At 39.9% G+C, this 11,934-nt stretch overlaps 1 protein-coding gene across 4 annotated transcripts in view; it reads right to left on the bottom strand.

Moving 5' to 3' along the window:
• The window catches only part of TRPC4AP (transient receptor potential cation channel subfamily C member 4 associated protein), an 80,806-nt gene that overhangs the window by 55,329 nt on the left and 13,543 nt on the right, over positions 1–11,934 (bottom strand). For 3 of the 4 annotated variants that reach the window (XM_021718675.1, XM_008070263.1, XM_021718674.1), the window contains exons 2-3: positions 6,586–6,714; positions 2,332–2,448 (exon numbers count right to left, since the gene is read on the bottom strand). In XM_021718675.1, the coding sequence (XP_021574350.1) occupies positions 2,332–2,448; positions 6,586–6,714 (246 nt within the window). The remainder of the gene's footprint in view (positions 1–2,331; positions 2,449–6,585; positions 6,715–11,934) is intronic. The other variant, XM_021718676.1, reaches the window with a different exon arrangement.

The raw sequence follows: 11,934 nt of genomic DNA, 5'->3' as shown, positions 1-11,934 counted from the left end.
AACCCGCAGGCTCAGGCAATCTACTCACCTCAGCCTCCCAAGGCGTGGGATTACAGGCTGAGCCACTGAGCCTGGCTACCAAGAACTCTTACAGTTAAACAATAAAAAGAAATATCCCACTTAAGAACTAGGGAAAGGAGACAGACAAACTTACGAAAAGATTGGCAATATCATTAGTCATCAGGGAAAAGCAAATCAAAACCACAATGAGATACCACTTCACACTCACTAAAATGGCTATATTCAAAATAACATATAACAAGTTTTGACAAGAATATAGAGAGATTGGTGGAAATGTAAAATGGCGCAGCCTCTTGGACAACACTCTGGCAGTTTCTCAAACAATTAAATAATGAGTTACCATATGACTCAGCAACTCTATTCCTAGGTATGTATATGGCCAAGAGAAATGAAAACAAATAACCTGTACAAGAATGTTGTGAGCAGTGTTATTCATGACTGCCAAAAAGCAGAAGCAACCCAAATGTCTCCCAACAGACAAACAGATAGACAAAATGTGGTATGTACAAACAATGGAATATTATTTGGCCAAAAAAGGAAAGAATATTGATATATGCTACAACATGGATGAATCCAGAAAGCATTATGCTAAGCTGAAAGAAGTCAGTCACAAAAAAACACATATTATATAACCCCATTTATATGCAATGTCCAGAACAGGGAAATCCATAAAGACAAAAAGGTAAGTTAGTGGTTGCATAGGGTGGGGTGGTGGGTTGGAGAGGTAGGGGAATCATAGCTGAAAACACAGAATTTCTTTTTAGGGGTGATGAAAATGTTCACATGTCTAGAATACATTAAGAACCACTGAATTATACAATTTACAAGTCAACTTTAGGGTATACGAACCGTATCTCAAAAAAGCTGGTTAAAACAAGCCTGTGAAGAAACAATCATTTTTCTCACATCTGCTTAGTAAATACTTAAAACTACATTTTTTAGTAAAAGGGGCTTCTGGGTGTAGGAAATATTTTACTTCTTGATTTGGGTGGTAGTGACAAAAGTGAATTAATTTGTGCTAATTATTGGTGTACTTTTCTGTATGAAGGTTATTCTTCTATAGCAAAGTTCCTAAAAAAACACACACGGACACATGGTGATGATGTGGGTAAACAGATACTCTCTTTTTTGAATTGGAGTCTCACTCTGTCACCCAGACTGGAGTGCAGTGGCCGCTCCGAGCCACCACAACCTCGACCTGCTGGGCTCCGGCGATCCTTCTGCCTCAGCCTTCCAAGTAGCTGGAACTACAGGCGCGCGCTACCACGCCCGGCTCATTTTTGATTTACTGTAGAGATGAGGTCTCCTCAAGTTGCCCAGGCGGGTCTCGAACCCGTGGGCTCAGGCAATCCACTCACCTCAGCCTCCCAAAGGTGCGGGATTACAGGCTGAGCCACCGAGCCCAGCTAATTTTTGATTTATTGTAGAGATGAGGTCTCGCCAACTTGCCCAGGCGGGTCTTGAACCCGCGGGCTCAGGCAATCCACTCACTTCGGCCTCCCAAAGCACTGGGATTACAGGCTGAGCTACCGAGCCGGCCAACAGATAACTCTTATACTTTCTTATTGGGATGTAAGTTGATAAAACCTCTTAGATATGCAAACTGCAGGATTACAAACAATAAAAAAAACACATATGCTTTGGTTCCAAAGATATATACACACATGTACACAAAAGTATATACAAGATCTTTACTGCAACCTTGTCTGTAAGAGAAAAGGTATGAAAAAACTCTAAACACCCATAAACTGGGGCCTAGGTAAATAAATTATAGTACAATTACACCAGGGAATACTATTTAGCTATTTAAAATAATGAGGTAGATTTATAAGTACTGAAATGATATTAATCCTAAGCTAAAAAACCATAAGAAAAAAGCAAGGTACAGATGAATGTACCCATGCATATGGTATGCTACTCTATATGTGGAAAAAACAAACTAAGGTGGAGGTAGTGGGGGGTATTTACATACACAACATATGACTAGCACAGGACATCTTTAAAAGAGCACACAAGAAACTAGAAATCACAATTGCTTCCAAGGAGGGGACACTGGGAAATTGGGAGAAGTACTTTTCACTTTGTGTTTTTTTTTAAAGGTAGATACAGAATCAATTCAAATACATGAATTCTTCTAAAGTAAAAACTATGCTGCTTCAACATCAGTAGAATGCCACATAGCTTCTAAAAGTTAAAATCTGAAATGTTTTCCATCAATTCTGAAATGTTTCCTATTTCCCATTTCGAGACTTAAATTCTCAAACCATTAAGTAGAGGCAACAGTTGTAGTAACAATAAACAGCTACTTACATCAACACCTCCAAACAAGTCAAAAACATAAGTATTTGGATAAGTGGTTTCTTGGGTAAATTTCCTCTCTTCAGTAACAAATGCCATAGCCTCCATCGAGAGAAGAGGAGAAATGTCCTAGTTTTAAAAAAGTACATAAGACATTCTGTTATAGTAACCAACACAGAGCACACAAGCACAAAGCACAAAGGAACATAAGCACAAAGGTAGCCCCCAACGAACAACATTCCTAGCATTCAGGCCCCTGGAGAGCCCCATCCCACACTGAGTCTGGGCTGCGGATACAGCAAGTAACAGAATGTGGCAGAAGCGACACTACGCCATTTACAGCTTAAGCCTTAAGAAGGCCTGGCAGACTTGCCTCTTGCCATCCTGGAACCCAATCATTATGCTGTGAGAAGTCCAACACAGCCATCTGGGGAGTCCACCAGGAGGAGAATCGAAGCCAGGACTGATATCTTTGGCTGATCTCCAGTTGACAACCAGCCCCACCTGCCAAGGATGTGAGTGAGGCCAACTTGGACATTCCAGATAACTCAGTGCTCCATTCAAACCACATGAAGCAGAAGAACCACTCAACCAACCAAAATTGTTAGAGAGAAACGGTAGTTCTTACTTCAAATTACTAGGTTTTGAGGTAAGGGGTTCTGCAGCAATAACGAAATCATTGCTCAAATGTTCACCTCCTGCAGGAAGTCGTCTCTGATTTTCCCCAGCAAGAAGCAATCTGATGCTCTTCTAAACCCTCAAAGTAACCTGTAACTCATTTGTAGCACCAAGCACATTTATATATATAGTGTGTGTGTGTATGTGTATATATATATATATATATATATATATATATATATATATATAAAATCTTAATATACAGGGGGTGCCAAAAAAATGTATGCACATATAAAGTATGATGTTCGCTCAAAAGATGGCGTTAATTAAATGAATGCTAGCGGCACCATGTGACAGGCGGGACAGTCAAAGTAAATGGTGGGAGCATGATTGAGCAAATGTCATACTATACACTGCTACTATAATTTAATTCAACTTCAAAAAGAAATACATAGATATCTCTTAAAATGTGCAAACATATTTTGGGACCACTGTATTAATATATACAATATGGAATCTGCTCCAGTCTGTTTTTCAAGGAGCATTTAATATAGGGAAGAAATAACATGTTCGTAAATAAGTACAAAGCAAAAGTGCTCAATGCTGGATCCTGTGGGGTACAAGTGAAGATTTATTATATAAATACATTGCATGCAGGTATAGTTTGGGCTTCTAGCTAGCCTTCTCTCTCCAATAGTGGGCTAGGTATCCAATATGATGTTGCATACCCCTCTCCTAGCAGTGGCCAGTGTCTGCCAGTCCCACCCTTGGGCCTGTGTGCCCAGTAATCATGACCCAGCATTGAGCACTTCTACTTTGTATCTATTGACAAACAAAAGTTATTTCTTCCCTATATTAAATGTTCCTTGAAAAACAGAGTGGGCTTGGCGAGACCTCATCTCTACAATAAATCAAAAAATTAGCCGGGCGTGGTAGCACGCACCTGTAGTTCCGGCTACTTGGAAGGCTGAGGTGGAAGGATCGCCGGAGCCCAGCAGGTCGAGGCTGCGGTGGCCGGGAGCGGCCACTGCACTCCAGTCTGGGCGACAGAGTAAGACTCCAACTCAAAAAAAAAAAAAAAGAAAAACAGACTGGAACGGATTCCGTTTTGTATTCCCCCTAAGACAATATAAGATACAGTAGACATAGGGTAGAAGTTCTCAAGTTGGGGGGGGGTCAAAGAATCCTTTGTTCATACAGAACAAAGAGAAAAAAAAGTCTTACAGAAAAACCTAGGACACAGTAAGTGTCACATAAATATTTGCTGGATGAATAAAGATCACAAAAAAGGATTCACAAATATTAATTTCTCTCTGCCTTAACTTCAATTCAACCTCATATCTCAGACATTTTGTAGAAATCAAATAAAATAATGTATAATTCTTTGAAAAGTTTTTTTTTTTTTGAGTCAGAGTTTCACTCTGTCACCCAGGCTAGAGTACAGTGGCACGCTCACAGGCACTGCAGGCTTGACCTGCTGGGCTTAGGCAATCCTTCCACCTCAGCCCTCCAAGTAATTGAAACTATAGGCTTGTGCCACTACGCCTGGGTAACTTTTTAAATTTATTGTAGAGACAAGATTTTGCCAAGTTTCCCGGGCTGGTCTCAAACCGCTGGGTTTAGGCAATCCTCTTGCCTCAGCCTCCGAAAGTGCTGGGATTATAGGTGTGAGCCACCATGCCCAGCTGAAAAGCATTTTTAAATAAGTGGGAGAGCCCATAATTATTTCTATCAATTAGACTGTTAAAAGATCAATAATACAAAAATGACTCTTCTTAAAAACAAATACTAAGCTTATTCAGTTTCTATTATATTTTAGCCCTTTGCACTCGGAGACATCTTGCGAATCACCTACAAACAACTTGACTGCACTTTTTAATGTAACAGTGAAAAACTATTCACTTCATATTAAATAGTATAGTGTTGGAACCAATTATTTTATTGTAATGATATTTGGCTTCTAATGGAATTTTGGACATTGAGAAATTTATTTATGACCAAAAAAATCAAAATTATATATCTTATATTTTTCTAAGATGTGGTAATGTGTAAAACAGTCACCAACATGCACTGCAGGTTCAATGATACATATTGTGCAATAGTAATTTGTTTTGACATCTTCCACCGGTATTTTTCTATTTGAGCAGACAATGCAGTCTTATTTTCTTCCCCTCACATTAATAATATTAATAATAATTAATTTGTCCAGTCAGTTGCTCAAAGATGATATGGAAGGACACACTTGTGATTCTTGAAAACTACTTCTCAACTGATCAGTCATATCTCAGTATATATTCCATCTCTTTATTTGGTTTTTCATGCATTTTGAATGGAACACTTCAATGAAATACACATTTTTGAAGAATGTGTGCTTGCGTAATCATCAGCAATCTCTTTATGTCCCCTGAGAGGGGACATCCAAGTGATTTCCTACTTACGATGTCCCTGCAGAGGGGAGATCCAAGTGCAAAGGGTTAGAACAATTTATTATGTGATATAATAATCAAAAAGTACATGTTCCAAAGAACATTATGTCATTCAGTCTCGTTATGTTCAGGATAACTTACATGGATTTTAACTGCAGCTAGAGGTGGTGTTCTAAATTCAAACTCATATCCAAACTGCAGCTAAGTAAGGTTAGATAAGGTAACTCCAGACCTACAGAATCAGAAACTTTAGGGGTGGGGCCCAGCACCCTGCGTTTTAACAAGCCCACTAGGAAATTCATATATACATTCCAGTTTCAGAACAACTACCCTAGCATATGTCTTTGTGCTCTTTCCACCCATCTCCCAACCATCATACCTGGTCCCTTCAATCTCCTTATGTTAGTGATAATTTTTTATTTTTTCAGTTTGGAAAATATAGTTTATTTAGAAATTAGAGAGAAAGAGAGAAGAAATTCACCTCCCCAAGGCAGGGAAGGAGACCAAAGCCAGGAAAACAAGGTAACCATATAGCTCAAAGAGCCACAAAGCCAGACCAGAATTTAGTAAAGCGATGGCCTGTTAGTGATAATTTTCAACAATCACAGGTCCATTCCATGAGCTTTCAGCAATACAAAAAGAATGTTCAAAAAGAATGTCATCCCAACCCCAGGACAGTGTTGATCTTACAAATTAAGCAAGCACTGCCACAAAATAAGCGTGAATAAGCACCTCAGGATGGTGTAATTACAGGTAATTTTTATTTTCTCCTCTGTACTTTTTTTGAACTTCTCCGATTTTCTACAATTCACGCAATAAAAACAGGCTATTAAAAGTTGAAAAGGTTGACTGTGGTGGCTCATGCCTACAATCCCAGCACTTTGGGAGGCCGAGGCAGGAGGATTGCTTAAGCCCAGGAGTTCAAGACCAGCCTAGACAACATAGTAAGATCTGGTCTCTACAAAAAAATCAAAAAATTGGCTGAGTGTAGTGGCACATGCCTATAGTTCCAGCTACTCAGGAAGCTGAGGTGGAAGTACTGCCTGAGCCCAGGAGGGCGAGGCTGCAGTAAGCCGTGATCGTGCCACTGTACTCCAGTCTGGATGACAGAGTGAGACCCCGACTCAAAAAAAAAAAAAGCCAACAAGAAGGGGGGAAAAATAGATAGCTTGTGTCACCTGGAGGCCCTTAATACAGCCCCTCCAAGGCCCCTAAGAGTTACCTTCAGGATGTTTTGGCACTCAACGAAGTCACTATGGAGGTGGCTGGTGGCATACAGCTTAAGGAGCAACTGAGGAATTCCACTCCATTTGGATTGTTTGTCCCTCTCAGTCAAAAAAGTCTCAGTGAACTGTGAGTAAAAAACAAAACAAAACAAAAACAAACAAAAGAGAAAGAGAACAATTTTATCGATGAGGAAAGACTACTAGCAGATATGGCAAAGGAGAGTAGCTGACTTCCAAACCCACCCAGGACAAATAATTCAAATGCTTCTCTGCAGAAATCTTCAAAAGCTACCCAACAGCATCTAAGCTAAGTCCAACTCCCTGGCTTGGGATACAGTGTCCTTCCTAATCTATTACCTACTTCCTCTCCAGCTTCATCTCTTTCCCAATGCACACTCTAGGCTCCAAATACAGGTGTTATCTCTCTATGCCCCCTCTAGGCACATGGTCTTCCCCTGTCTAAAACGATCTCTCCCTGTCTTCTTCTATCTGAAATGTTCCTTCTTCAAAATTCAAGCTAAACAGCCAGAAATCTTCCTTGACTGGCCTTCTTCTCTCCTTTTTTTTTTTTTTAGTTGGAGTCTCACTCTGTCGCCCCAACTGGAGTGTAGTGGCCACTCCCGGTCATCGCAGCCTCGACCTGCTGGGCTCCAGCGATCCTTCCACCTCAGCCTTCCAAGTAGGTGGAATTACAAGCATGCGCTACCACATTCGGCTGATTTTTTGATTTATTGTAGAGATGAGGTCTCACTGCCCAGGCGGGTCTCGAACCCGTGGGCTCAGGCAATCCACTCACCTCAGCCTCCCAAAGGCGCGGGATTACAGGTTGAGCCATCAAGCCTGGCTTCTTCTCTCCTTTTAAGTGACTAAGTGCCCCTTCCCTTTGGACCTTTATCTATTGTATAATTTATCCTGCTATATCATAATTAATGGTTCATTTGTCCCACCCCTTCTAGATCACAAGCTACTTCACAGCAGGTAGCACACAGGGCTTTCGTCCCTCCCTCCCTCTTTTGGTATTTGTTTAAAAGCATGAGCAATAGTAATAACACAATGGCAGAAACATTAATCAATTATGACATTTTTCACTAACACTTCTAGGACATTATCAGAGGCCAGATGTGAATCATTTTCACATGCATTTGTCCCTCAATCAGATCAAAAGCTACTTGTTAGTACAGGACAAACAGGTCTTCAATAATATTTTAAGCTCTATCCTGAAATATCAATCATATGATATTGTTTTCCTAGACTGTGAAAACAAAGATAATACAGGGGAATAGGAGGTAATGAGATGTTTGGGAGAATGATTCATACTAGGGTGAAACATAGGAAATTACCATTTCTGTAGATCAAAATGATGGAATATCTGCAAGTTCATATTGTTCAAGCTAACTCAAAAACAATAGAAAACCATATTTCCTTGAAAGGCAAAAACAAAAACAATCATGGTTATGGAATACAGCAAAAGCAGTGTCATAGAAAAATTTATAGTTGTTAAACACTGATACCAAAAAAAAAAGATACCTCAAATCAGTTAACTTCCACGTAAGAAACTAGAGAAAAAAAGGAGTAAACTAAGCCCAAATCAAGCACAAGAAAGGAAAATTTAAAAATTGTTGCTGAAATCAATGAAGAAAAAAAATAATAAGGAAAAATCAACAAAAGCAAAAGTTCCAATATTCTTTAAAATGATCAACAAAATTGACAAACTATTAGCTATAATGACTTACTTACACAACTCCAATTACAGGTTGAGCATTCCAAATCTGAAAATCTGAAATCCACCGGGCTCGGTGGCTCAGCCTGTAATCCCAGCACTTTGGGAGGCCGAGGTGAGTGGATTGTCTGAGCCCGCGAGTTCGAGATCGCCTGGGCAACTTGACGAGACCTCATCTCTACAATAAATAAAAAATTAGCCAGATGTGGTAGCGCATGCCTGTAGTTCCAGCTATTTGGAAGGCTGAGGCAGAAGGATCACCGGAGCCCAGCTGGTCGAGGCTGCAGTGGCCAGGAGCGGCCACTGCACTCCAGTCTGAGTGACAGAGTGAGACTCCAACTCAAAAAAATAAATAAATAAAATAAAATCTGAAATCCTAAATGCTCTAAAATCTGAAAATCTTGGACTGTTGCCATGATGCTCAAATTTTGGATTTCTGGATTTGGGATGCTCAATGGGTAAGTATAATGCAAATAACCTAAAATCCAAACACTATGGCACTAAACATTTTGGATAGGGAATAATCAAACTGTAGTGATTAAAAACAAAGAAAAGCCCAGATCCAGATAGATGACTTCACTGGTATATTCTACCAAATTGTTAAAAAATCAACACCAAGCCAGGCTCGGTGGCTCAGCCTGTAATCCCGCGCCTTTGGGAGGCAGAGGTGAGTGGACTGCCTGAGCCCCGTAGGTTCGAGATCCACCTGGACAGCAAGACCTCATCTCTACAATAAAATCAAAAAGTCAGCCGGGCGTAGTAGCGCATGCCTGTAATTCCGGCTACTCGGAAGGATGAGGCGGAAGGATTGCGGGAGCCCAGTAGGTGAGGCTGCAGTGGCCGGAAGCAGCCACTGCACTCCAGTCTGGGCGACCGAGTGAGACTCCAACTCAAAAAAAAAACACCAAAAAAAAAAACCAACACCAATATGTCAGACTTTTCCATAAAACAGAAGAGGAGGGAACACTGCCCAAGTCATTCTGAGACCAGTATTACCAAATACTGAATTGATACCAAATTCAGACAAAGATATCACAAGAAAACTACTTATGAATATAAATGCAAAAATCCTCAGCAAAACATTATCAAACCAAATCCAGCAACATATACGAAAGATTATACTCCATGACCAAGTCAAGATTTACTGCAGAAATGCAAGGATGGTTCAACATCTGAAAATCAATCAATGTAATACAGCATATTAATAGACTACAGTACAAAATCAACAAGATACATAATAGATGCAACATAAAACGTGACAAAAACCATTCTTTCATGAAAAAAAAAAACCACTGGACAAACAAGGAGTAGAAAGGAACTTCCTCAGCCTGTTAAAGAGCATCTACAAAAAATTCACAGATAACATCATACTTAATAGTGAAAGGCTAAATGGTTTCCTACTAAGATCAGGAAAAATATGGGGATGTCCATTCTTGCTATTTCTATTTGACGCTGTGCTAGAAATTCTAACCTGAGCAGTTAGGCAAGAAAAAGAAAGAAAAAACATTCTGGAAAGGAAGACGTAAAACTCTATTTGCAAATGGCATGACCTTGCATATAGAAAACCCTAAGGAATCCACAAACCAACAAAACAAAACAAAACAATTAGAGGTAATAAATGAGCTCAGTAAGATTTCAAGATACAAGATCAATATACCAAAATCAGTTGCACTTCTATCTGATTAAAATAAACAACACAAAAAATGAAAAAATTTTTTTTTTGAGTTGGAGTCTCACTCTGTCACCCAGACTGGGGTGCAGTAGTCACTCCCGGTCACTGCAGCCTCGATCTGCTGGGCTCCGGTGATCCTTCTGCCTCAGTCATCCAAGTAGCTGGAACTATAGGTGCGCGCTACCACGCCTGGCTAATTTTTTTATTTATTGTAGAGATGAGGTCTCACCAAGTTGCCCAGGTGGGTCTCGAACCCACAGGCTCAGGCAATCCACTCCCCTCAGCCTCCCAAAGTGCAGGATTACAGGCTGAGCCACCGAGCCTGGCTAAAAAATGAAATTAATATAACAATTTCATTTGTAATAGCATCAAAAAGAATAAAATACTTAAGAAAAAAATTTAAAAGGTGTAAAAGACTTGTACAAGAAAACTACAGAACATGGTTGAAAGAAATTACAGAAGGCCTAGATGAATGGAAAAAGAATCCAGGTTCATGGATGAGAAGACTTAATATTGCTAAAATAACAAAATTTCCCACACTGATTCAATATACTTCCCATCAAAATACCGGCTGACTTCATTGCAGAAATTGACAAGCTGATCCTAAAACTCATATAAAAATGTAAGAGACCCACAATAGCCAAAACAATCTTGAAAAAGAACAAAGTTGGAGAAATCATACTTCCTAATTTCTAAATGTATTATGAGGCTACATAATCAAGACTGCATAGTACTAGCTTAGGGACAGACATCCAGACCAATGAAAAAGCACTGATATTTCAAAAGTAAATCACTGCATTTATGATCAGTTGGTTATTGACAAGGGTGCCAAGACTATTCAATGAGATACAGTCTTTTAAAAAATATTGCTAGGACAACTGGATATTCATAAACAAAAGAATGAAGATGTACTTTCTTCACATCAAACACAAAAATTAACTCAAAATAGATCAAGGACCTAATGCAAGAACTAAAACAACAAAACTCTTAGAAGAAAATAAAGGTATAAATTTCACTCCTTTGGATTAGGCAACAGTTTCTTAGTTATGGCATATAAAGCACAAGCAACCAAAGGGGGAAAAAAACAGATACACTTAATTTCATCAAAATTTAAAACCTTTGCGCTTTAAAGGGCAATATCAAGAAAGTGAATAGATCCCAAGAACGGGAAAAACTACATGTAAATAATCTATCTGATAAGGATCTAGTGTTCAGAATACATAAAAAAAACTCTTATAACTCACCAGGTGTGGTGGCTCACACCTATAATCCCAACACCTGGGGAGGAGGCTAAGGTGGGAGCATTGCTTGAGACCAGGAGTTCAAGACCAGCCTGGGCAATTTAGCAAGACCTCATCTCTACAAAAAATTTTTAAAAGTTGGTCAGGTGCGGTGGCACATGCCTATAGTCCAAGCTACAGATGAGGAGGCAGAGATGGAAGGATCACCAGAGCCCAGGAGATCAAGGCTGCAGTGAGCTATGATTGTGCCACTGCACTCCAGCCTGGACAATAGACTAAGACCTTGGCTCAAAAGCAACAAAAACAAACAAAAAAATCTTACCACTCAACAACAACAAAAAAATAGTAACACAATTTAAAAATAGGCAACAGGCTAGAAATCAAAAACACTATAAATGAAGAATGCCTTTGATAGGCTTATCAGTACACTGGACAAAGCCAAATAAATAATCGATGAGTTTAAAGATATGTCGGCCCGTAATCCCGCGCTTTGGGGGACCGAGGTGAGTGGATTGCCTGAGCCTGTGGGTTCGAGACCCGCCTTGGCAACTTGGCGAGCCCTCTTCTCTACAGTAAATCAAAAATTAGCTGGGCGTGGTAGCGCGCGCCTGTAGTTCCAGCAGCAGGTCAAGGCTGCGGTGGCCAGAAGCGGCCACTGCACTCCAGTCTGGGCGACAGAGTGAGACTCCGACTAAAAAAAAAAGAGAAAAAT

Source organism: Carlito syrichta, unplaced genomic scaffold, assembly GCF_000164805.1.
Source record: "Carlito syrichta isolate Samal-C Ts95f unplaced genomic scaffold, Tarsius_syrichta-2.0.1 Scaffold313246, whole genome shotgun sequence".
NCBI lineage: Eukaryota > Metazoa > Chordata > Mammalia > Primates > Tarsiidae > Carlito > Carlito syrichta.
This window is presented reverse-complemented; position numbering and strand designations above follow the sequence as displayed.